We start from the raw sequence: 26,793 nt of genomic DNA on the forward strand, positions 1-26,793 counted from the left end.
TCCTTTTATTTTATTTTTGCAGACAATTTACTTGGACGATGATGTCTCTTCCTTTGTGCAGATCAGAGGTTCTGTTCCACTGTTTTGGGAGCAACCGGGGCTTCAGGTAAACAAATAATCAAAAAACCTACCTTGCTTATCTCGCTTGCTAGTTATAATTTAGACGTTACGTAAAGTTTTATTGTTTTTTTTTAAATGAGCTGCAAAGCTGAGCTCTTTCATTTTAGGTTTACCTTGTAGGAAGTTTTGCATGTTTAGATAAACAGAACTAAACCAGGCAAAAGGCTGTAGTTAACTGAAGTTTAACATCTTCATGTGTTCATGTGCCTCTACAGGAACTATTAGTAAGGGACTGTGTCCTAATGTCCGAAGCTGGAGCTTACAGCAGTATCTTCATGACATTTTTTATTTGATTTGGAACAATATTTCCTTCTGAAATGCTCAGTTGGCTTCATAATATTGCTCTCCACAATAAAACTGGAGTACACAGGAATACCAGGAGCTCTACAGGAGCATGTTACCTTCAAACCAAGTATAGTGTCCGGATAGTGTGTTTGCTGTATTTCAGTCAAATGGGTGATGATGATCTAATCTGATCTGCAAGGCAGAGATGTAGGGTTTCATCAGGAGATTATTGCATCAAGCCTAGCAGGCTATGTATGGTCTGTGACTTATAGTTTATATACAGTTACAAGCTCAAATAAGAATCATCCTAGCACTCTTTGCATTCTCTGAACAGAGGGATAAGCAACTGGAATCAGTATGCACATATATGCATGTATATTAGTAAAGAGGATATGTAATGTAACTGTTCTTTTAGATTCTACTGGATATAGTGCAAAAGGAAGATCAGTGGTGGTGTATGTTAGCACCATCCAGTGCAATACTTGCTTCTTTTTATAAAGTGGGTCTTCTTGTATGGTTGAGCATACGTCCCGCCCATGGTGTAGCTGTATCCAGCACTGTTGTTCCATGTGTTATGAAGCCATAGAGCTTTTCCCCAAATATTTTTGGCTGGTGGGTAGCATCTCTAGTTGAATGGAATTTTCAACTTTAATAGGGACACAGTCTGCTTTTTTGCCTAATCTGGATTAGATTATGCAGCTTTCATTTATATTGGTGAATACTCATAACTCTTACTCCTTGCATGAGAGTGTGCTGGCACTGGTGTTAGAAAGAATTGCAGAGAACAACCTCATGAAAAACAGAGGAAGATGATGAAGTACAGGAAACAATGCATGATCCTATAAATAATTAGTAGTGTAGTTTTTGGAGAGAAAAGAAGCCCTCTGCATACTGTAATAACAGTAGCTAGCATTCAAAAGGAGGTTGAGGCTACTGTTGTTGATATCCATATTGAAAGTCCTATTAGACTGATGGCACAGGTTTTAATCCTTCATATTTTGAAAGGACTTTGCTGATGCTTTTTAGTTACTGTAAATAATGCAAGAAGAAAGAACTCAGGACATGCAACCCATGGAACTGGCATAGCTGCAGCCTTTTCTGCTGAGGGAAGGGCAGGAAGAATGCTGGGCACACAGCATACTCGTGTGAGGCAGTGTGGGGTATTTGCTAGAGGAAGCTGGCAAAGGGATGTGATTTGTTTGGCCTTAAAAAGATGTGTAGGTATCCCTTTGCTTAATGGTAATCATATTTTCACTTGTAATTGTAAATGTTGTTTTCTAATAAAAGCTTTGGCTTTTGTATTAAGGATATTGTGTGTGGGTGTGTGTAGAGTCTGTTAGAGGTGTCTGGTGCTGTTAAAAGAGACTATTTTCTCTGAAGGAAAAAGGGAGACACCTAGTGATTTAGGACTGTAGCAATTTAAGAAGTTATTTCTCTCTTTCATCTCTTTACAATATTTTATTTTAGGTCGGTTCTCATCATCTGAGGCTTAACAGAGGTCTGGAAGCTAATGCTCCTGCCTTTGACAGGTAAGCTTCATTCCAGTTCGGCAGTAACACAGCAGCCTGGCATTTAACCAAGATTCCACAGCTTTCTGCCTTCCTAGTAAATCCTGAGACATGTGAAACATCTCTCAGATGATGTAACCAGTCCCGCAGGTGTTGCAGGATTATTAAGTGGGTTTACTTTATTTATGCACTTATTTTTGTGCATTTTCCTTTCTGTTTTCAATGGTAATTGAATTAATTTGGTCTCCTGACTTGTTTCTGTAAAAGCTAAAAAATACTGAGTGGTATGCAGAAGGAAGGCCTGTGTAACCCTCTGTGAGCCAACAAATGTGAATTGACACTTAAGGTACACAGAACATGTGTTCTTTACCACTGTAACCCAGGTAATTAAAAAGTAAACACTGATTCCTCTCCAATCTGGATTTGTTTTTCTCCTTATTGTTTTATTGCTATACAGAAATAAGTATCTTATTGTATGATCAGTGTTGTGTGATGCTGTCATGCTGATGCTTTTCTGCTTTCCCCAAAGACTGGCTTGTAAACGTTTTTAAACCGTTAATACCCTACTTGTCGACTGGAAACTGTAAAAAAAAGCCATACATTATCTTGGTTCCTTTGACTGTCTGACTGTGAAGTGCTGTGCTTTAAGGGCAAACTCCCAGGAACATCAGTGGGAACATTGCCTGAAAAGGACATGAAGGATTTGGCCTGTGGGAGATTTTCAACTTGTAAAATGCCAGATCATGTGATTAATTTCTGTTTTTATTTGGTTAATTTATTGGTAATTATTTGGTTAATTATTTGGTAATTAATTTCTGTTTTTATTTGGTTTGGCAAATCAGAGTTTATCTTGATTTTGGGTAAAGCCTGTTAATTCCTTGATTTCATTTGCTGCATTTGTTAGCAAGCATGACATTAGTGACTGCTAATAGTTTTGCAGCACTGAAGACCCCAAACAGGGATTAGAATCTAAAGGGACCCTGCTCTGAAGGGTGTTAGCCTAACTTCACCAAGCTTTTTAAGGCTCTTAAATCCTACTGAATTCAAATGCCTTTGAGACTCATGGTCTTGTGGTTGTCTGGTGCCATGATTATTTGCCCTGCCAGTGCCCCTGAAGCTCCACCTTAGAGGTTTGCGTTCCACAGCAGAGATAATTTATGTAAGATGAAAACAATAACTTATTTGGCATCCTCTTCTGCTGCCCAAGAAATTGAGAGTACCTCAGCAAGGAACAAGTGCATAAGACGATTTAGCTCAGAGAATCTTTTCTTTCTGACCCTGATACAATGGGTGAATAGCTTTCTTGTAAGAAACATGTACATGAGGATCAACTTGCACTGTTCCTTCTTTCCTATGTGCAAAGTAAAGCCTTTAGGTTTAATGAAGTTGGGGATCTCTGTGTACAGATCTGCAAAAGATAGTCCTTTGAAAATGGGCAAGGAAGAAATGACTGCTTATGTGGAAAAACACACTGAAACTTAACAACCTTTTACAGCTTTCCTGAGAGTGTTAGAGTGGGTTTAGCCTGTTACATTTTCCCATCTGATAGGTTAATGCGTTGAGAAGGCACTGTGAGAAGTGAATGGTAATCTTGTTAGTGGATCTCTTTCATCCCCCCTCTCTGAGAAATCCTCAGAGAGCTCTGTTTACAGTGCTCCAGCGGATGACCTGAGCTTCAGCAGTTTTATTGTAAGGAAGTAACATTGGCGGAGAAGTCGGATCTTGATGCTGGGATCAGAGGGGTGCAAATGTATGGGGAAAGCTGGCGTACAGAGAACTGGTTGCAGAATCAGGAACATAAATAGCGCCAGAAAATGTATTTAGCCATATTTCTTGAAGACCATGCTGACAACTTTTTCTTTCTTTTCTCCCCTTCCATCATTTACTGCGTGGCTTATTTCTGGTTATAGGGTTTAAAGGTGCATGCCTGAAGATGTGCGCTTACTGTTTTTCTGACACTTTGCCATTGCTTGTTGCTTTGCAGCGTGTAGTAGCTTTTCATTTGTGCGAGTGTTTATTTTATTCTTCTTGTCTATTTCTATCCAGCTTCCTCTCAAGTACTGCTGCAGTGTTGTTAGTATGTGATGGAAGATGGCTTTAAGATCTATTTGTTTCTTGATGAGCCAGCCCAGCTCCTGTAGCACACGCATGACAACTTGAAAAAAATTTATTGAGGGGAGAATGGGTTTCTCTGCGTTGGGCTAAAAGCTCTTGACTTGAGAGTCCCTAAATGTCAGACTTTGAGAAGTTGGGGATATATGTCAACCCCACCCCCCCCCCCTGCTTTATACTTGTCCCATTTTGTGTTTCTTCCTGAAGAATCTGGGCCAGGTCACTTGGCTAAAAGAACCTTTGCTCTGATCCAGTGTGGCAGTTCTTAATGATTACTAACCTCCCTGCTTCATTTAATTAAGGTGAGAGTGATTGTCTCAATGTTGCTGTAGCTCAGAGCTGTTTGAACCCTGTCACCTATGACACGTGTCTGTGCGTGTGTGTATGTGCCTCTCTGGCCTTGGCACTGGAGTCCTAGGCCCCATTGCTGCTGCTGACTCTTTGTAGGCCTAGCCCTGCAAGATGCTGGGCAATTGCTGTTGAAGTGTAATATGTCTTCCTCTCTTGGTGTCTTTCTTATGTAATTCCCAGGCTGACAGCCACGAGGTGGGTGCGTGCAAAGGGCAGTATCAAAGCTAACAGTGACATAAAAGTTCTGTGGCCTGTTCCCTAAGATGCTTCTTTCTTGAAGCTCAGTACAAAATACTGTGTCTGTTAATTATATGCTTTCACCATATGTGCTTTAAAAATTGATGGTAAGGAAACTGAGGAAGATGTCTGTAGCTACAATGGCTGAAACTTTCTGCTGGATGGAACAACCAGTGACCCCTACTTCTGTGTTTTGAAAAAGGTAGTAGTCAACATAACATGGTTTTGTTTAGTACCTATTATGGTTACTTTTGCTGTAGGCATATGATGCTTCTGAAAGAGCAGTATGGAAAACAAGTGATCGTTAACCTATTGGGAAGCAGAGGAGGGGAGGAGGTGCTCAACAGAGCTTTTAAGGTAAAAGAAATTTTTTTTTTTAAACTGCTGATTTCCCCTGACCCTCCATGTTCTTCTGTTTCCCTTGTGGCCCAGTAAGTGATGAATAGTATATCTAAAGAAACTATGTTATCTCTTTACTAGGTGTTACGTACTGAGAGAATGTTGCTTCATAGTCTCATGGATTAATTTCCAGCACTGCCTTCCTGCTTATTTCTTCACACATTTATGCACATTCTCTTTAACCAGACTTTAAAAAAATTGCTCTAATTCTCGTAAGAGTAGTTCACATTTGCAAAAGTGAATTGTGGTCAGCTTTGTCATAGTATGTAGTCACTTATGCAGTAGTCAGGTGCCTCATGGGATTGCCAGAACTGCTTGGGGACCAGGCCCTCGCCCTGGCTCACTGAGCATAAGCAAGCTGTCTTGCTCTGGTTGTAATGGGAAATAGCTATCTTGCGCTGATTATGGTGGCAGTTGGCTGCTTGAGCACCAGGTGACAGTCTGGTATATGAAGAGAGAGGTTTTCCTGGCCCCTAAATGTCCCTAGGCACAACTAATACCTGAAACATCTGGGTCATGCTTTCAGGATGTCAGGCACTGTAGAGTTAAAGCTACGCTGAGTTCCGCTGCGGTATGCTCATTGCCAGATTTTTAAAACTAATGTGTACTTGAAGCCGCAGATTGACACTGAGTGGCATTTGTAGCTGTGCGTAGCCACCTCAGTCTGCCTCTGAAGTGCCTGTTGCTTTAGAAATCCGATATAGATACTTTGGACTGTATCTTCCTAAGAATAATATGAAGAATGGTGTAAGTACACACTTGTAGTAAGTGTTACGTGTTTATCATTAGTTAAGAATGATACAACAGTTCTGAGTTCAAATGTTTACTGTGTGAAACTAACTACATTTCTCATTTTACTTAAATAATAGTTCCTGATTGGTTTCCCTCTCTGTCGGAATAATATACTCAAGACAAGAAGTGTCTTGAGTTTTTTGACAGTTTTTCTGTGTGACCGTTTTCCTCCTCCAAAAGAGCTGGGGAGGAATATCAGCTTCCTGAGTGGAAAGTGACAAAGTGAAGGTCTCCCCCTGTACAGAATATGGCCAAAGAAAGTGATTATGACTAAAGTGTGCAAGGCAATGAGGAAGGTACAGAAGTGAAGTCTGGTCCTAGCTTCCGTTTTCAGCTTCTTACTGAATTTCTGCATGACACAGATAAGCCTCTATAGTCTCTTGATTTGCTTATCTTTAAAATAGTTTTTATTGGTTATTTTGAAAAAAAATGGAAATTTAGGGGTAAGAAATGATCACTTGAAAAATGCTCACAGAATTTATGAGGATACAAATCTGACTTTTCTGGTTAATTGAATACTGATATTTTATGAAACACATTCTTGAAGACAGTGTTCTGGCCAGTATTGTACAAACAGAGATTAAGTCAGAAACAGAGCATCTCTAGAATAAAGACCTTGCATTCATTCATTTATTTTAAACAAATGTATGTTTTAATTGTTAAGCTTTATTGACGTTTAAAAGTAAATAAATTACGAAAGCACTGTGTGTGCTAAAGGAATTTAGACTGACAGCACTGGAAACTAGAGTTTTGTACCCATTCAGAATAACCACCACTTGGTGTTTTCTTACCTTTCTGTTTTAATAATGGATGTTTGGAAAGAATATATAGTTAATTTTTACTATGATGATTTTAAAGGGCTTGAATTAAAAATAAAGTAATTCATAGGGGAATTATTAGGAATGAAAACTTTTCTCCTTTTCTGTCATCAGTTTATTTCTTTGTTTCTCTGTCTTCCTTTGATTGTTTTGTTTCTTCTTCTCCAAACCCTTGCTGCAAGCTTAGTAATTCTTATCAGAGTTGGTTCAAAATTTTCCTATAATTACTGCTGCTGGGTTTGCTTAATCAGAATGTCTCTGCTACTGTTCGTTTATGCAACAGGAACAAGTGAAAAATTGTAAATGACCAACTTACCTTCAGCTATTGCCTGAATTGGCTATTACCAGACCAAAAATCAATACTGTTCCCACTAATGCTGTTTGTCTCATAAGCATCCCCTATAACAGATGTAATTGTGCTTACAGTAAAAGCAATGTTGTAGTGTAGAGTTGTGAATACTCTGACAATGATTTACGCTGAGGCAGTGGGTAAATGTCATGAAGTGCATTATTAGTGCCAGCAGCTGTAAAGGCAAGTTGAGGTGTCAACAACAGAGAAGCAGATACCAAGTGTTTTGGCTTTTGTAACAGTGTAATGAAATATATTTTGCATGCCTCTCTCCAAACACTGTGCAACACCTTTAAATTTGTTCCTGCGGGGAAGGCTTAATGGCTTACCTGATACAATTATACTGGTGTAATTGCTGCATGTACCTTTTTAATGTACATCAGAATTGTTTTGTTCAGTTTGTGTCACAGTCTAAGTAGAGAACAGCATCCTTCTCTTGAGATGAGAATGTTCACGAGGGAAGAGAATAGGCAAAGGCTTGCATGGTTATAGTTAATGTGGCAGTTCTCTCTGGCTTTGTCCAGAAGAGCAGGATGTATTATTGTCGTATCTGTTACAGATACCTTAATGAAATTTGTGATGATTATGGAAATGCGTGTGAGGTCATGGAAATTGGAGATGAAATAATGAGGCTATTTGTGCCTCTTCTTTCACTTTTGTGGTTTACCACAAACATTTTGTAATATGTTTCCTGGGACATCATTTCTTTCTTACTTCCTTCTCACGCAATCTCTTCCTAAAGTTAAGGCCACATTTTCCAATGTCTTCGCACTTCAGGAATGGTTAGAAAATACACCCATGCACTGTTGTTATCCTCCTGTACCTTAAGCAGCTCCAGACACCCTTCCCACCAGGGTCCCTGTCCTGAGCCTGCCCAGAGCATCACTGTTGCTGTACACCCTCGTGCACAGAGGTAGCAGCCCACTGCTGCAGGGCTGCTGCTAGCCAAGGCGCAGACAGCAGCGATTCTGAGGTATACTTGGCAGTTACAGTTTGAGTTCCCCTGCAGAAAAATTTGGGTCTAATGCGCCAGTTTACTTTTGGAAAGAAAACATATAGGGAACTTCAGTTGCTTTTTTCATGTCTGGCCTTTCAAAATCCCTGTGAACTCCTCAATATTAAAAATGTGATAAACAGTCAAGGTTTAGTAATGATAAAAGCACGCTGGTATCAGTCCTTACACTGTAGCGTGAGCAGGATTTGTCTTCCTTCATTCTCTAAACAGAAACTGCTATGGGCCTCTTCCCATGCGGCAGACACTCCCATGATAAACTTTGACTACCACCAATTTGCAAAAGGTGGGAAAACTGAGAAACTGGAAAATTTACTGAGGCCTCAGCTGGAGTTGCACTGGGAAGACTTTGGAATATTCACAAAGGGCGAGAATGTAAGTCCACGGTGAGTGTCCCTGCCCCTCTGTCCCAGCATAGCCAGGTACCATCTGCCCTGGCCTGCCCAGGTTTCTTGCTGTGTTTGCACCATAAGCATAAATGACCATTTTGAAATACAGTTTTGAGACAAAGTGTAATCTTGGTGCTAAACATTATTTGGCTTAACTAGATCTGGATTGTTTGGAATCTGGAAAATTAGCAGTGCATGGATTTGCTAATATGGTGTTGCAGTGTTGTAATCAATTAGACGTGTTAATGGAATATGTTATGCACAATATGCTTGCACTGTCACAATGTGGGTGGGTACATTCAGGCTGAGCATTTTATGATCTTGTTCGATCAACTCATGATTAGATGTTATTTTAATGTATACCTTTTTTCCCTCCTTCCCCTTGTGTTTGGTTACCAAAGTCTGCAGACAGGTACTTTTCGAATGAATTGTTTGGACTGCCTGGATCGTACTAATAGCGTACAGTCCTTCATTGCACTGGAGGTGAGTTTGTCAGAGGACCTTTCGTGGATGCCTGTACTGTGTACATTGTCTGTTCCGTGGGAAAGACAGGAAAGAGAGCGTAAGCCTCAGTGATAGAAGTCTGTCTTGCCAGCTCTGTGATACAGAATGGTACGGGCTAGAATACTTAAACTGAGGACAAAAAGCAAAAATACATTTAAGAACAATGATGATGTTTCTTCTCCTTCTGTACCTAATCCAGGTCCTGCTTGCTCAATTAGAGAGCCTTGGGTTGAACTCTAAATCTGTAATTGAGCGCTTTGTGGAATCATACAAAGCAATGTGGACTGTCAACGGTCATAATCTGAGCAGAGTATTTACTGGCAGTCGTGCCCTCGAGGGGAAGCACAAGGTAAAGAAAAATGGCAAAATTGTTTATTCACAAGTAAAGGAAGATGACTGATTTGCTCTTCAGTGTCACTTGCACTGATGATTCCTGTCTGATGTAGGTTGGGAAACTCAAGGATGGCGCCCGCTCAGTGTCTCGCACCATTCAGTCAAATTTTTTTGATGCAGTAAAGCAGGAAGCCATCAAGTTGCTGCTCATGGGTGACTTCTTCAGTGAGGAATATGCAGACAAAGCCAAGATGCTCATGGACAACACTGCCCTGCTAGGTAAGACCAATGTAAACCCTTCACTTTTGTGTCTGTTTTTAGCTGTCAGAGATAAGCAATTGCACCCTTTTGGAAAAATCAATAAACAAGCTACTTCTGCACAAATCTATTGTTTAAAATACGGCTTTCAAGTGACCGTAGCACAACCCTGTGCGTTTTAATTCCACTGTTCCTGTTTCTTATATTTTGTTTTGGACTTCTGAGTATGTTTGTCTGCTGTTTGATGATGATCTCATCTGACAGTTCAGAGGAGTTGGACCAGAGGGAAAGATCTGAGGACTGTATTCCTGGTCTCATCCGGTCTGAGTTGGTCTTGAGGAATTCTCTTGAGCTCAGATTTTTTATCTTCTTATTTTGGCCTGTGGTTTGTACATGCTTTTAGCCATTTGGATCTTCGTTCATTCCCTGCTTTACTCCAGGGCCCTGATAGTCCGCAACATATACACATTGTTTGCACGTATCTAGAGTAAACCAATTTAGCTCTCTCTTCTGAAGAAACTTGTGTGCAAAATACAGCATAATTGCACCCACAAGCAGTTATCAGGTGGTCGGTTTGCTCCAGAGGACTACTGGATTTTAATAGGATAGTCATGAACCATTCAGGACCACTGAAATCCTGGGGCCATTCCGTGATGTGGACCACAAGGACAGTGTAGATAGCTTCTCTGCGCCTGACTGCCAATGCAAATCAGGTAGTTGAAGATTGAAGTTACCTCAGTTACTTGCACAAAAATTTTCTGCTGCTAGTTTTCTATACTCATCAAAAAGAAATGAACATAGCAGTTTCCTGTGAGGAGTTCTGACCAGGCTAGAGAGCCACGACAGTGCTAGTTTTGGACTGATGTGAGACTCTGTGCTGCTCTCCACCTTTCCCCCCCACACTCTAAGCTTCTTAGGGCTTTATTTTAAGTCATCACTTGTGAGATGCTGGATTGCTGCAGGCTAAACTGAAGATTTAAGGAAGGAAAAAATAATTTGTTTGGTTATTACTTGAAGAAGTGCTTGAAAACATAGGCTAAAAGTGAGTGACCAGCCCTTCGCAAGCTTTCAAAGAATGCCTGATATCTGGAAGATAAATTGCCGACGTCAGCCCCAGTTAACTTGTAGTTATTGGCATTGCCATTGGAGTTGTTCCTTAGCTTTTGTGTTGTTGCTGCTGGGGTAGTTTAATTATTTCGCAGTGACTGTGTCACTGCTGTCTGTATGCTTTCTATCCTTTTACAGCACATTCTTCTTTTACACACCCTCTTTCTCTCTCCCCTCTTCTGTCAGTAACTCCAAGTATTTTGAAGGCCATGTCAGAGCGTCAGTTTGAATTCACAAGTTTCAAGCGTGTCCGTGTTGCCACGGGGACCTGGAACGTGAACGGAGGGAAGCAGTTTCGAAGCAACATCCTCGGTACCAGTGAATTGACAGACTGGCTGCTGGATTCTCCCAAGCTCTCTGGAGTTTCTGAATTTCAGGGTAAGACTTCACAGTCAAAATGTGTAAGCAGTATTTGCTGGCATCTCTAGGGACAGCGAGTCGGGACACAAGATTTGACCAGCTGTTCCTTCAAAGGCATTGCATCTTGGAGGGCATTTTCTGTCAGTTCTCAGGGGTGTATTCAGCCCCATGTAGACTTGCACTGCCTCTCCTCAGCAGTGTGATGGTGCGTGAACGGCTCCTGACGATCAGAGCAATTCGTTGGTCTATGCCAGATTGACCCTGTTTTGAACCTTCAGCAGGTCAAATTCAGCGGTCTCTTTCATGCCGTCATGGGGGATGTCTATGCCTATTCTGCATCCCATATTTTGTTTTCTTCTTCAATATCTCCATCCTTTGTTCTTCATTGTGAATGGGAACTCCATGTTTAGGTACCCTCAGAATGTCTGCTTGGTCTTTATCTGGAGCTAAATTTATCTGCACAATCTGAGTTCTGAGATTATCTGGAAATGTTACTATCAAAACCTTCAGACAAAAAGAGCTATATGATTACATTTGTTGAAGGCAATTTTCTTTCTTTATAGAGTCATAGAATAGTTTGGGCTGGAAGAGACTTTAAAGGTCATCTAGTCCAACCCTCAACCCGCCCCACCCCCACCCCCCCTCCAGTGAGGAGGGATATCTTCAACTTGGTCAGGTTGCTCAGAGCCCCATCCAACCTGACCTTGAATGTTTCCAGGGAGGGGGCATCTACCACCTCTCTGGGCAACCTGTGGCAGTGTTTCACCACCCTCATTGTAAAAAAATTTCTTCCTTATATCTAGCCTAAATCTACCCTCTTTCAGTTTAAAACCATTACCATTTGTCCTGTCACTGCAGGCCCATGTAAAAATCCCTCTTCAGCTTTCTTGTAGGCCCACTTCGGGTACTGGAAGGCTGCAATAAGGTCTCCCCGGAGCCTTCTCTTCTCCAGGCTGAAAAGCCCCAACTCTCTCAGCCTTTCCTCACAGGAGAGGTGTTCCAGCCCTCTGATCATTTTTGTGGCCTCCTCTGGACCTGTTCCAACAGGTCCAGATCTGTCCTGTGCTGAGGGCTCCACAGCTGAATGCAGGACTCCAGGTGGGGTCTCACGACAGCGGAGCAGAGTGGCAGAATCACCTCCCTCAACCTGCTGGCCATGCTGCTTTTGATGCAGCCCAGGATATGGTTGACTCTCTGGGCTGAGAGCGCATGCTGCTGGGTCATGCCCACTTTTTCATCCACCAGTACACCCAAGTCCTTCTTGGCAGGGCTGCTCTCAATCCCTTCATCCCCAAGCCTGTATTGATTGCGGGGTTTGCCCCGACCAGGTATAGGACCCTGCATTTGGCCTTTCTGAGTCTCATGAGGTTCATGTGGTTCACACCTCATGAGGTTCTTTAGCAGTATAGAAAGCTCTTGTGCTTGTGTATTGCTTAAATTGGCTCTCAATTTCTTATTTACAGAACAAGGACAGGTATTGTAATTATTTACAGATTTTATTAAGGAAAATTAATAGTGAATGTTCTGTCATATAAGAATAGTGGTTGCAAAATGGTGACGAAACCTGTGCTTTTGTTGTTACAGTGGAACATTTAGCTTCCTGCAGGCGTCACAGGGATAATCCCATGCCTAACCTTCAAGCTTAGGAACTCATTCATCAAATCCTTGGCTACTTACACGAGCTGTGTCGTTTGAACCCTTAGTGCTTGAGTGCATGGATATGTGATCAGGAGCAGAAAACTGTACTCTGAACAGCTTGGGTGGGTGATTGGTCCAGTCTGTTTCAGAAACAGTTTAGATGTGTTAGCACATGACTGTGCCCATGATATAAAAACTTGTGGAGACCCTATCATGTGCTAGCCTTGCCAAGCCTTCCCCTGAGAGAACCGGAGGAGCAGGACTAAAAGGCACAGGGAGCCATAACATAATAGGTCTAAGCAGCTTCTGAAAGGGAGCTGAGTTACATGAATGGGCAGAGCTCAGGTATGACGATGCACATGTCTGTGTTGGTGGTAGTGTCAGTGCAGTGACTACACAAATGGGTAGGTATTCACAGGCAAATATCCAAAATTATTAATGGGAATACACATATGACAGTGCCTGCCATGTTAAGACAGTAAAGGAGGCTAGCTGTCATGTGCTTAGTTTCACCCTTGTGTCTGCAGAGAGTTGCTGCATGTTTTACTTTCCGTTCTTATTTTCTGAGGTAGGTAGGTCTGATTTAGGTTCCTATGGTTGTCTACCGTTTAGGTCTTCATGTCGAATGAAGTTACTGTTACCTTGGGTGTATGACAATTTAAAAAAAAAAAAATCCCTTAAGGCAATAGACAGACCTGATGGGTCAACAGATATGCTTCACGCTATTATATGAGAGCATTTGATCTTTGGTGTTTTACCAGGGTGATATCCACAGCCTGGGCCAGGAAAGGGAGAGTCACTGTGCGCTAGAGTGACCTAACCTAACCTTAAGTGTGGGTGGTCTAAGAAGAACTCAGAAGAAAGAAAATAAGAAGAAACTTCAAAGGCTTCCTTAAGCTGGTAGATCAATTTACTAAAGGCATTGAGAGGGAAGGGACATACTGGTGTGTGCACAGTAAGTTCAGTTACATAGGAATCAGTGTCAAAAAAGAAAAGAAAAAGCATGTTGGGTAAAATGACAAGTGAGTGAAAGATGGTGGGTAGTGAGATGTTGTGGCTTTAGTGATGAGTGGGGTGAGGGAGAGAGAACATTGAATATTTTCTCATATTAACATTGCTACAATATAATGCTGTGTTCTGAACTGCTTCCTGCAAGAGAGATGAAGACCAACTGGTGGGAGAAAAGCAGGAAAAAATTTCAGAGGAACTGCAGGGGTTGTTTTGTGAAATTAGATTAAAGAAGCTATGAATATGTATAGCTTGGCAGGGGATACACAAGATAGAACTACAGGAATGATCTTTGACAGAAATTAGAAAACAAGTTGTTAGAAGAAACAATGAAATAGTAACTCTTGTATGACTTTCCCTTCATACCAACAGATGATGAGAGCTGCCCTCCTGACATATTTGCAGTGGGATTTGAAGAGATGGTTGAACTAAGTGCAGGGAATATTGTGAATGCCAGGTAGGTTAACAAAAAAAACCAAAATAACAAATAACCCCTCCAAAACCTCAAAAAAAAAAAAAAAGAGAAAATTAAAAAGAGCACCCCCTTCTCCAAAGGAGCCAGCCAAACAAAAGCTTCCAGGGTTGTGCTTTGTATGCTCAGGTGAATTGAATGCTTCCTTCCAAATCTGTTGCTTGTAATAATAGCTGAAAATATGTTTGCCATTAATAAACGGCACTAGGACAGTGTTGAAAGTGCTGTTTCTCTGTGAACTTCTGTACAGTAGGATACACTGTGTTCTCCAAGTCTCTTAAGTCTTTGTGTTGGCAGAGAAGGATTCTGATGGTTGACATTGATTTAATGCTTGTCTTTAAACCCCGGTCTGATGCTGGAAAAATGTGCTTAGTGACTGCAAACGTAATGGGCGTTCATGTGGGAATTCTAAAATGAACGAAATATCTCTGTGGCTAATTTTGTTTGTGAAAATTATGGCTAGAGATGAAGTTAGAGGCAAAGCGTGAGTTTGGCATGTCAGCACGTACAATAGGCTGTTGTGTATACTGGTCCTTTTGAATCTGAATCGGGATGGAACCCCAAAGATGATATTTCCAACACTAATTCATCAGGCTGACTAGTTAATTGTCTGTTTTGGGAATGACAAGTTACAGCAGTGCTTAGCATGGCAGTGTATCTGCATATATCAGTTGACTTTGGAGATAAGTCTACAGAGTCGAAGGTATATGCACCCACCCACAAACCTTCATCTAAGAACAGCCAACAGCTGTGGGTAGCCAGTCATCTCCCAGTCAGAGAAGATCCAGAGACGATTTCTTCACTGTGAGTACAAGAAATCTTACAAGTCACAAGACTGACATGGGTTTTTGTTTTTATGGTTATGATTACTACAGTCAGCTTCCAGTTGTCCCCAGTGAATGAGGGCATCAAACATCATGTGAACATGGATCTTTCTAAGCATAGTAGACAAAATCTCTTTCATGTCCAGAAGCAGGATAACTGTATTTGTGCACTGTGCCTGGGCTCACTGACGCTGCTCACTCTGGGCTGTTCACAAGGAGGTGTTACCTGTCTCTGCCATGCCTCCTACAGCATTTCCAGTTCTACAGCCTAATGGGATGTCTGTAAACCCAAGGCACAGTTAATCTGCTCATTTTATTGACTGTATGTGGTTTGTTTTGATTCCATTAAATGATTTTATGTTTGTTCCAGCACAACGAATAGGAAAATGTGGGGAGAGCAGCTTCAAAAAGCTATTTCCAGGACTCATCGCTACATTCAGCTGACATCAGCACAGCTTGTTGGTGTTTGTCTTTTCATCTTTGTACGACCCTATCATGTCCCATTCATCAGGTAAAAAAACCCCAGCCAAAAACAAAACAAAAAAAGCCTCCAACCTGTGTCTTCAGTAACATCTGCTTTCAGAGCATGGCCAGAGAGGGTGGGAGTGATTTTTTCAGCTTGGTGGGAATCATGCAAACCTGGATTCCAGTCCCTGCGCAGAGTGGGAGAGACATGTTGCCAGGCAGCGGTAGTCTGGGATCCACCCTCCTGGGTAGCACAAGGGCCAGGCAGCCCCAATATCTTCCTCCAGTTCAGCTGAGAACCTGGGCATGCTCCAGGTGGGCAGTCAAGGTGTAGCACCTTGTTTGGGTGCTCTTTCTGGGAAAGGAATGACCTGAACTAATAAGTCCAAGAGTGTTTGGAGCACCCAGTGAAGGCAAGTGCTTTCCTCTGCCTGAAGGGTGAGTTTTACCTTCTAACCCTCTCCTTAATGTTTCCATATGGAAACAGGACTGGTTCGGGCCTGAAAAGAACAGTGGAAGAGGTGGAAGGGGAAGTGGGAGAAAGAGAGGTAATTTTGTCCCCTGGTATTTTATAGAATTGAGAGCTATAAGGGCCCATGAAGTGTTTGTATCTCCCAGATGTCACAAGAATCAAAACTATGTGGCTAGTCAGGAGGGTGCAGAGCTGTGTGCCCTCAGCTTACTAGCACTGATGTCCCTGGAGTCTAACCAAACTCCTCTTGCCCCTAGAAGATTCTCATTTTTGTTAAAGAGGAAAGGTAAGAGTATCTAGCCACAGGGATTTAGGCATTAAAATGCATTTGACATGAGCAGGAATTATGCAGGCTAAGTGTGAATGGGTAGGAAATGGGTAATTAGCCCAAACTGTATTTGGGCATCCTTCTGTCCTTAAAGTCTAGAGTGATCCAGACAATGCCCTCTACTCCAGGTTAGGGGCACTGATTGGCCATTGCATTTCGTGATTAAAATATCAGAGGCTGCCTCTTTCTTCCTCTGGTCTCATATCTGCTGAGAAGATGAGTGCAGACCTTGTGCAACCTCAAGCGCTGTAGGCTAGTCAGAGTAGTGCAATCCAGGTAACCCTGATCTTCTTGTATTGCTGCCTTCCCAGTGATCTTTCTTCAACATGATTTTTAAAAAATTATGTACGAAGCGTCCAGAAGAGAAGTGTTTCTTTCAGTTTTTGACTTTTCAGCTGGCTTACAAGAAATTTGAATAATCCAGCAGGAAGAGCATGGATCAGAAGCAGAACAGCACAGTGGTTCTGCTGCAGCTGTCAGACTGCTAGGAATTGGATGTAGCCATTTGACACTCATGAGCAAAAAGGGAAGAGTTTGATTTTAGTGGCCAAGTTTCATCATTTAATACTAATGTGCTGCTACATTGTGTGAGCGTAGTCAAACCTAACCTGTAGGCTTATATGGTTTTTCCTTGTCTAGAAAAGCAAAACAAAAATGATCAGAAGTGCAAAAAAAGTTTTCTGTGCTTACAGAGATTGGAGAGATTAGGGCAGAAGTTAGAAAACGGAAAAACAAAACAAGAGATTAGCTGAAGCTTATACAGCAGTGAAAGGATTGATGAAATACAAGCAGTTGAATGTACAGTGGGTTATCTCAACATAACCTTTGCCATGAATGCAAGTCAGAGAAATATCAGTGAGCAGTTGGGTAGGCAGGCAGCAGAAAGGGAGAACTCCAAAGAGTGAAAAGACTGAACACGTGCTTCTTTTGGAATGCTTGAAACTGTCTTTTTGTACAAAACGTTGATGGTCTGCTTTTGCCTCCGTGAGGGTGTCTTTTCTGGAGGTTTTCTGGAATCAGGAAAAGAGAGGAAAATAAAGAGGGGAAAAACTGATAGAAAAGCTGGAGGTGGGGAAAAGAGCGGAAAATGAAGAGGAGGGGAAAAAGAGAGCCTGTAATCTTGCGTCATTGAGATCATGAATGCTTGACAATAACTCAAGTAAGACTTAGTGTTTTTCTCCCTACCTCTTGTTTAAAGCCAGTAATATTCTAGTCCATAACTTCTTGACTTCTGTCTGGAAAGTAAAATTTTCTCAGTGGGAAGGACATGCATGGTGCTGGGGTTGGTTACAACAATGATCTCCTCATTTACTTATCTGATCAGACAGGCATGCTTTATTCTCAGAGTAGACTGGCTATCTGGGAGAAACTATCTTGTGAGCAGATGGCCTGCTTTGCCAAGCAAGTCATCTTTCTGTGGTAAAGTGTATGCTAATCATGACATTGAAATACGGTGTAATTAGCAACATGGAGGACCTAAGCAATTTGTCATCAGTGCAGAACTCATTTTAGGAGTTAGGTATAAATAGTCATATCTAATAATCACTGATTTTATTGCATCTGATTTAACAAATTATGGGTTATGATCTGTTGCTCTTTAATTGACTGAAAAATCCAGCACCAACTGCGAAGTTGGATTTCAACACATAGTAACACTAATTAAATTGTTAACTGTCTGAAAAACAGATTCCTGTATGTTCAAAAGTAAAAGGAAACAAAATAGTAAATTTAGTCATTATCACTATTTTGAAGATCATGGTAGAGGCAAACTTGAAAAGTATATTCTGTAGAAATTCCCACCGTTTCAGAAAGAATGTCTTGCTGGTCTGTTTGGAACGGACAAGGAGAAGAGGAAAATACTTTCAAATAGTTTTATTTCTATACAATTGCATTATACTGAATTTGAAACGAGTACATGAACAGCATCAAGAAACTAAAAGATGTGCCTAAAAGCAACAAGCTTTCTGGAGGGGAGAAGACAAGGCATCGTAAACTAGCTTTTACTTTATATTGCCATTTAAGTTAAGTGAATGTTTGTCCCTGCAGCCCTTTACTCTCTTCTCTTTCTATATTTTTTAAATACAGGGATGTAGCAGTGGACACCGTGAAGACAGGAATGGGAGGAAAAGCTGGAAATAAAGGGGCAGTGAGCATTCGTTTTCAGTTCTATAGTACCAGTTTCTGCTTTATATGCAGTCACTTAACTGCTGGGCAGACTCAGGTGAAAGAGAGGAATGAAGATTATAAAGAAATCACACAGAAGCTCAGCTTCCCAATGGTAAGTGTGGATGTATGTAGGCTAAAAACACTGGAGATAAAGGCTATATCTTTATGAAAGCTAGTCTCAGGCTGTTTTTGATGACAGGTCATCAGAGAAGTCACCTCAGTGCGGTGGAGAATGGGCGTAAAAGAAAATGGTAAAGAAAACATAAAAAAAAAGGAAGCATGTTTCACAGGAGACCAGATACCACCCAATACGGCACTTGCTTTACAAAAGTGCTATGCCTTTCAAAAAATACGGTTGCTGCAGTGCTTGATAAGTCCTCGCCTTTGAGCAGTGTTCAAGTTGATCTTTCAGAATGGTGCAACTTAACTGACAAATCTGTGAGGCGTCATGGATGAGATCTAGGTGACTGGTGTTAGAGCTGGAGAGCATGATACTGATAGCTCTTGCTGGCACTATTTAGTAGGGGTTCCCACGAGTTAGTAAGGGTTCCTAAAAGACCATCCATGCCACTCAGTACATCAGTGCTTCAGCTGCTTCTGCTCGGGTGCGATATATCAGTTCTTGGTCCCTGGTACAGTACTTTGTGTTCCCTTCATTTTGTCCTCGTGAAGGTGTCACTGTCAATGAACTGCTGGCTTTTCTCAGAGTGTGGCAAGTAGGCAATATTGGTCTGTATGAATAACTTTACTCCCAAATGGTGTCAAATCAATCACCCTAGTGTTTTATTTTGCACTTGTCTCCTCAGGCCAGCAGATAACCCATGGGATTTGATAGCAGTGCTTCTTTGCTTCCCTTAATGTTGGTAGCTTTAATTTCCGCAATGCTTTCTTTCTCAGACTTCTCTGGAGAGGTCCTAAACCAGGGAGGGAATTGACCAGTTTGTGTATTCTGATTAGTCAGCAAAAAATGGCATTTAGGTCACAAAGCATAAAATTTTAACTCCCTGTTGTTTGCAAGTTTTAGAGGCTTGGCACATGCAGCGTATCAATCAGTTGTTTTATGTGAGAACTAATACTGACAGTCTGAATGTCCTGCTTAGAATATCTGTTCCAAATGGCTATAAAGATGTGCTTATGGTAGTTTTTCCTTCTAATACCTCATTAACTGTTTCATGTCCTTTACATTTACAATAGTTAAATGTACCTTGTGTGTGTAAGACATATAAAGAGTGCCCTCTAGTGCTGTGACAGCCACAGCTCTGCAACATTTCCTGTGCAAATCTCTGGGTTTTAGAGCTTTATAGCTTAACTGGTGGGGGCAAAAAAAAAAAGATGGGTTAGAGGATAGGATATTAAGCTTAAAATTGGAGTGAATTTTCATTAATGTTTTATTTCAATACATTTACAAAACTGTGATGTGCACAGAAGATCAAATTTGGAGCTTGTTCCTACTCAGGACCTTTGCTGCTGAATGTGCCTTGGTACCAGAAGCACATTTTGTGTTATATTTAGAATATGTAAATGTATGTGTGTGAAATGTGCTAGGGAAACAAACATGTATTTTAAATATTCATGATAGCCAGATTGTGAATATAAAGCTGGAGTCCCAGCTTAGACATACCTTCAGGAAACAGTGGTCAGAGTCTGATACTCTTGTTTACAAAATTCAGCTCAGTGGGATGCAAAAGACAGTGAAGAAACCATTCCATTTTAGCACAAGATGGATTTTAACAAACAGAATGTGGCAAGTAGGTCCGGTATTTAGTAATTCAGAGAGACTTAGTTGTGCATTCTAATGCATTTAAAAGGTATTTTCACGAATGTGATTTAATATTAACAGTATTCTGTCCCTCTAAACTAGGGGCGGAGTGTATTCTCACATGACTATGTCTTCTGGTGTGGTGATTTTAACTATCGCATTGATCTAACATATGAGGAAGTCTTCTATTTTCTCAAACGTCAAGACTGGAAGACACTTTTGGAATTTGATCAACTACAACAGCAAAAATCCAGTGGAAAAGTAAGGCAGTGTCATTTTCTTATGTACCTGCATGTTGGCTTGGTCTAAGTCTTGAGAGAGTGAAAAATTTGCATTTTCAGAACCTTGTTTGTAGTACATGAATGTAGTAGTTTGTTTCAAAATCAGAATGTTGTTTGTTTGCAAGAAAGTTGATAGATCACAATGGCACCTACCTCATCTGTAACTAAGAGATCGTGTTTCTTTTCATAGATTTTTAAAGACTTCCATGAAGGGACTATTAATTTTGGACCAACATATAAATACGACGTTGGCTCGGAGGCTTATGATACAAGTGATAAGTGCAGAACCCCAGCTTGGACTGACAGAGTGCTTTGGTGGAGAAAGAAACTGCCTTTTGAAAAAACAGGTGAGTTGGATCTTTCGTCCTTTACGTGAAAGTTGGTTTAGGTTTCATCCAGAACCCGTATAAGGGGGTTTAGTCTAGTGAATGATGAGAAAGGGAGTTAGTGAGTTGTGGGTTGAGACCTGTCTTTAGATGTGTCCTGAACGTCTAGTCAAATTGCAGGGGCTTTACTCCAGCAGATATTCTTTCGTCCTCATTGGAATAACTTGCAGAGATAGAGAGCGCCCTTCCTACTTGAGCCTGTGAACAAAGGCTTCATGCTGTGGATTGAAAAGGTGCTGGGAGCTCGCTGAGGAACTGAAAACAATCCAGCTGTAGCGATCTAGAAATTATTCTGTTGATTTTCAGCAGAATCATCAGTCCACATAAAGTCCCTATGTTACAACGCCTAGGTTGTTAAAACTGTTGTCCTTAGTAGGTGTATTAGCACTTTTCTGTAATGCCTTCTGCCTTGGTAATTCTTAGGAATATTTCTGCTACTTTCTGGAGTTGGGCAAGATTTCATTAATTAGTACTGCTAAAGTACTTTGAGATCATGAGTGGCCAGCACAACAGAAGGGCTGTTTTCACTTGTTATTCGAAAGTTACAATAACAAAATAAAAAGTATTCTTTGCGTATCCAGGGACAGTCCATTCTCTCAGTCTGCAGGTACATCTATCTCCCGATGTTTATAAAATCTGAAAAAAATCATATTAAAAGTGTAATCGCTGGAGGAGTAATTTGGTTTGTAGCTGCAGGTGTGATTTTTCACATGCCTGGGAACTACTACGTGGAATCCAAGTCATACCATGAGTACACTAAGTGTAAAAACTACAAAGTGAAACTAGGGCAATCAATACACGTCAATGCGATATAGAGTTATTCACTCTTATTTCAGGAATTAAAAATAAAGTAAAATTGTAGAGTCATAGGTTGGAAAAGACCTCTAAGATCATCAAGTCGAAGGAGGACTTGAGGAGCTTAAACCACTGATAGAGATGTAATCTGGGAAAGAAAAACTGTATGAGACATAGTAAGGAAGTTAAAACAGCCCTCTTGTGCTGGCTGTTTTCACTTTAGGGAAAAGAAAACCCTTCAACCTTTTCAATGCATATTCCCTTTTTTGCATGGCAAGGCTTGCCCCTGGGAGGACTTTAGTTGGTGGAGTACAAGCGGAATGTAGGACCTGTCTAGCTGGTTTGCAAGAGCTGAGGCAGGTTCCTTTGTTTAGAGCTTGTAGTTCCTCCCACAGCTAGCTCACCTGCATGCATACATAACTGACCCTGTCTGTTCGCCCACCTTCCCAGCCTTGCAAAGCTCTTCTAATTAGTTCACTGCCAGAGTTCCTCTCCTTTACTGCTGGTGACAAGACGATTCTACCTCTCTGCTCTGATTCTTTTGCCTTGCTGCTTTTTGCTGCTATAGGCTAGATGAGTGTTTGCCTTCTGAGAAGAAAGCGTAGTCCCAGTACAAGTGATTAGGCAGAAACGCCATATTCTGTATTAACTCATTTTCAACTCCACAGAAAAGAGAGTTATCCATTAGCCCAGACAGTGACCTAAAAACTTTCTTGTTATTGACAGCAATATAATACCTCACTCTCGCATGGTGTCTGGAGCACTTTCCATCACCTTAATGCATTGCAAAAAGAAGTATTTGGAGGTTGGATTTATATGGATGCTTTCTCCCATCTCTTGTGTATTATTTCTCCAATCCCTATGTATTATTCAAATTTGCAATGTATTTTGCAAGTACAGTGTCTATTTCTATGCTCAGTAGTCGGGCAGGAGGAAAAATACTAATACAACTCTGTCAAGCCAGATTGTACAGGTAATTCACTGGGTGACATTCAGGTTAACCATTTTGCCGGTGTCTTACTCTAGCGACCAGCTGTCTCTGTTGCATTCCCTGTCCTTTCTGTACTTTTTTTCCTAGTCCCTAACTTGTAGATCTTTTAGGATACAAGCTCTTCTTTGAATGGTGTATACAAGAACAAAAAACCCCACCCCCCCACTACTAGGGTCTGTGAAGTGCATCCTAATAAAGTAGCTTTTAACTGCTAGTAAAACTAGCTTTCAGTGAGTTTTAAATCGTGTTTTGTGCTGCATAGCTGGAGAGATCAATCTTCTAGACAGTGATCTGAATGCTGAAACTAAAGTCAGGCACACCTGGACCCCTGGAGCCTTGATGTACTATGGGAGAGCGGAGCTGCAAGCATCTGACCACAGGTAAAAGTCCTAAGCAAATAATCAGAGAAAGGGCCACTAGGTTAGAATGTGTTGTACTGAATTACACCTTCAGTGTGAGGGACTGAGTCTGATTGTAACAGGAGTTACACCCTTGTTCTGTGTTCAGTATCCCTTTGATGTTTTTTTTTCCCCCTGCTCATGATGGGTTTTGTACCAGGGGTGGCAAGTATCTATGCTCCTGTATTGATTCCTCCTGCACCATGATCTCAGCAAGGGTTGGAGAAGTTGCAGCAACGGGTATAGAAAACTGAGGGCTTTCTGTTGCTTGGTTTGGAAAGCTCCAACACCAAAAGAAGCTGCTCTGATGGACTCGACTCACCTTGCCATGGGACAGGAGGAGGTTGGGACTGTGTGGCCTGAAGAGGAGTAAGCCATGTACATAGATAGGACCAGGCGTGACCTCTTCAGAGCAATGAAGTGTTGGGCTTCTGGGCTTCCCTTAGAGTTCGGGATGGGAGGAGAAGGAGGAAAAAACAAAGACCAGTGGCTCTAGTTGGTCCATATTGTTAACTTTTCTTTAGGCATACGAATGACCTTTCTTTGTTAAACTTGTTCACCGCTTCACTTCTCTGAAACAAATTCTGTGATAAATACACCTTGAAAGCTCGCTTGCTTTCAGAATAATCTTTGTCTCACCCCTTGCATGCCCTTTGGAAATGCTATGATATTGTTCCTCATAGCAGTGCTCTGTGCTTCTCATGGTGCTCTTGCACGCCAGGACTGTTCTGTATTCCTCCAGCAATAGAAGAACATGCCTCTTGCAATCAATTTCTCTGTGTCAAGGCTTTGACATTGCCGTGTTCCTCAAAGCACAGTGGAGCTGCTGCACTCATTATATAGGACCCTGAGGATGCAATCTCTGACACATGGCTGTTGTACGTTGGTTTTCTATTTCAGCAAACTTCACTGCAAAAACTGCTTTCTAATTACAGTCAGCAGGTTTGCTTTCCCAGGGTTTGTGCTGGAAAAAGGGCTTAGCTATATCTTTGTGACATATGGAAATACACTATGATTCACAGTGCTTATAGAAATAGCTAACACTTTCTATACCTTTTTTTTCCCCTTTACCGCTCCTTTCTAGCTCTGCTGTTGCTCTCATATGGTCTGGTAGTGCGTATTCCAGAGCCTGCTCCATTACAAGTAGGAGGCAGCAATTTTGATGTAGTTAGAAGAGCAGCCTTCCCAGTTACTGCTCTGTATGTGTGTGCAGGTGGGAGTCTGAGAATGTGGATTGCATCCACTGAGATGAGACAAGCTTTACTCTTTCAGACAGCTTTCTCAATTTTATTTAGATCTAACACACAGAGAGGTAATTTGTAAGAAAAGGCTGAAGAAGCAAGTTTGCAGTGTTCGCTGCTTATAATATGATGGATTGAGGTGTGTTTGCTACATAACCACAAGTACTTTGCCCTTATGTTTTGGAAGAAGACATCTTTATGTGGTCTTGTCTAACAGAAAATAGTATACTGTCTTCCCGATCTACAGATGCTTTGGGAGACAGCTGTTTGATAGCGAGTGAAGTATCCTGGTATTTTTAGACTGCAGGTTTGCCAGAAGTGCTGCACAGAATTGTTATTTGAATTCTTTTATGGTATGTCCTCACTGTTACATTCATCTACTGTAGGGCTGGTAAATACAATTAATGGTGCTCAGTGCATGATCTTCCACTGCAGGAAAAATGAAACAATCCACCAGACTCTGAACTTCTGGGTTGTATTGCCAGCCACAGCGCTTTTTTGCAGTGAGACCTCCAGTAATTTGTCCCGCTTCTCTTTCTGTGTAGAACATACGTAATAATCACTTCCTTCTGAGGTATAGCAGGCTTAATGAAATAACTGCAATGAGATTTGACATCATGGAGTTAAAAATTATCATAGATGTATAGAGCTTAAACAATACACTGTTTGTCCTTCACACAACTAGTTTCTTACCAGTCCTACTGCTTGATACTGATTTTCATTTGATATAAGCATTTCCTATTGGACAATGTTGATCTTAATTTTAAATAAGCATTTCTCCTTTCTTTCATGTAGGCCAGTGTTAGCTATTGTAGAAGTGGAAGTTCAGGAAGTTAATCAAGCTGCCCGTGAGAGTGTTTTCCAGGAAGTGTCGTCTTTCCAGGGACCGCTGGATGCCACAGTAGTGGTAAATCTGCCATCGCCAACGCCTGAAGAGAAAAATGATTTTCCGGAGGACTTGCGTACAGAGCTTATGCAAATATTTGAGGATTATGGCACTATTGTTCTGGTCAGGTGAGTCTAGGATCTGAAATGTCATGTCATCTGTTCAGAAACACAGGATAGAAATTGCCTTTTTGTCCTGACAGAATTAATTTTGTATTAGAAAGTAGTATGCTGAATTCTTTTCCTGCGTGTTGAATTCTTCATTAGAAATTGAATACAAATGTTTTGAATATCTTTTACCTCTAGTCAACCTGTTAAAGAAACAGTCGAACAGCTCTCTGGGCTGAGTAGAGGAGAATTTTATTCAGTACAGCACCATAAAGCGGAGGCTTTCATGTGAATCATCACCTTTAGATTCAAGCCTCATTTCTGTGCATTGCTTCTGCTGTCAGGTCTGCGGGCCCTGCCCCACTTCCTCCAAGGAGGCCTGCTCTCTTCCAGCGCTCTTTCACACTCACTAGGATTTCCTGGCCAGCTGTCCTTGCTTTTGGGGGTCATTTTGTGTGTTTTATTAATAATATGGCTTCTCACAGCTCTAGCACCTACTGAGTTTGAGAGGGAGGATATGATACCTTCTGGCAGAGCAGTTTAATTTCATTCCTTGATTTTGTACAGGGCTCCAGCGTAGCTATGAGACTTCTATTTTAAGAAATACAGGCGAAACTGGTCAAGATCTGACACATGACCTAGGAAGCAAGACCAGAAACTTGTTTGTGTTGTACTTGATCCATTTATTAATGGAGAAAACTGATGACCTGTTGCATGATTTCATAAAGTGCCAAGTATAAGCTGAGGGTTCAAAAGCAGCCCTGCAGGAACAGCAGCACCACCTTGCTTGTGAAGAAAAGGAGCAAGAAAAGAACAGGCTTTGGTGGTTTGGTTTGGTTTTGTTTTGAATTGCTTTACAGCTTGATGGTATACTGGTCTTTGGTAACATCATTTGTCCTCTGAGGTGAGGGATGTGCAGAGCCATGGAGGTGGGTACAGAGGGAGCTTGGATAGCGGACTTGGTATACTGTCAGCAGCTGCTGAGATGTTTGTACTGCTGCTTCAGGGGTGACCCAGTAAAGGGCAGTGTGCTGGGAGCACACAGGAGGGTGGCGGAGAGGAAGAGCCCAGCTGGGATTCATAGATCACTTTTTCCTCTCCAAACAGTAGAGTTGTGAAGAAAATACAGCTAAAACCAAATACATGGCTGTACAAAAATATCATGCTTGCCTTTAAGGCTTTTTATTCAATGGTGAAGTAAAATGCACCGCTTTCTCTCCTCTGCCTTTTTTTACTAGGATCAGTGGAGGTCAAATGCTGGTGACATTTGCAGACAGCAAGTCAGCTCTTCGTGTTATGGATATGGATGGTGTCAAAGTAAGACTCTCTCAAACCTGTAATAATAATTTCATAATGAATTCCTCAAAAGTGATTCCTTAGAATGGGATAATTACGTTTCTAGCTAAATCAAGTAGCATTATTTCAAAGAACCTTAGTGCTCACAAAGTCCTTAGCTTTCACAGCTGCTGATGCTTCTCATGCTGCATTTAAGTTTTGGGAGGGCAGGAGGTGGCTTTTCTTGGAGCTCCTAAGCGGTTCTTAGGATCTGGCCTCTGATACTACTGCAGAATATATGGACTTGGTCATTGTTCTGGCACTTGAAGAAGTTCTCCTGAGATTATGTGTGACTTTATACTGTTGC

The 26,793-nt window shown here is 41.4% G+C and overlaps 1 protein-coding gene across 1 annotated transcript in view; it reads left to right on the top strand.

The window, feature by feature from the left end:
- The window catches only part of SYNJ2 (synaptojanin 2), a 71,430-nt gene that overhangs the window by 32,720 nt on the left and 11,917 nt on the right, over positions 1 to 26,793 (top strand). Inside the window, exons 5-20 of the mRNA XM_075413873.1 lie at positions 23 to 106; positions 1,873 to 1,934; positions 4,874 to 4,970; positions 8,197 to 8,369; positions 8,774 to 8,855; positions 9,076 to 9,225; positions 9,323 to 9,488; positions 10,761 to 10,952; positions 13,953 to 14,037; positions 15,247 to 15,387; positions 18,227 to 18,419; positions 20,169 to 20,327; positions 20,538 to 20,694; positions 22,782 to 22,899; positions 24,954 to 25,172; positions 26,390 to 26,468. Of these exons, the coding sequence (XP_075269988.1) occupies positions 23 to 106; positions 1,873 to 1,934; positions 4,874 to 4,970; positions 8,197 to 8,369; positions 8,774 to 8,855; positions 9,076 to 9,225; positions 9,323 to 9,488; positions 10,761 to 10,952; positions 13,953 to 14,037; positions 15,247 to 15,387; positions 18,227 to 18,419; positions 20,169 to 20,327; positions 20,538 to 20,694; positions 22,782 to 22,899; positions 24,954 to 25,172; positions 26,390 to 26,468 (2,157 nt within the window). The remainder of the gene's footprint in view (positions 1 to 22; positions 107 to 1,872; positions 1,935 to 4,873; positions 4,971 to 8,196; positions 8,370 to 8,773; positions 8,856 to 9,075; positions 9,226 to 9,322; positions 9,489 to 10,760; positions 10,953 to 13,952; positions 14,038 to 15,246; positions 15,388 to 18,226; positions 18,420 to 20,168; positions 20,328 to 20,537; positions 20,695 to 22,781; positions 22,900 to 24,953; positions 25,173 to 26,389; positions 26,469 to 26,793) is intronic.

Source organism: Opisthocomus hoazin, chromosome 2 (assembly GCF_030867145.1).
Source record: "Opisthocomus hoazin isolate bOpiHoa1 chromosome 2, bOpiHoa1.hap1, whole genome shotgun sequence".
Taxonomy (NCBI): Eukaryota; Metazoa; Chordata; class Aves; order Opisthocomiformes; family Opisthocomidae; genus Opisthocomus; species Opisthocomus hoazin.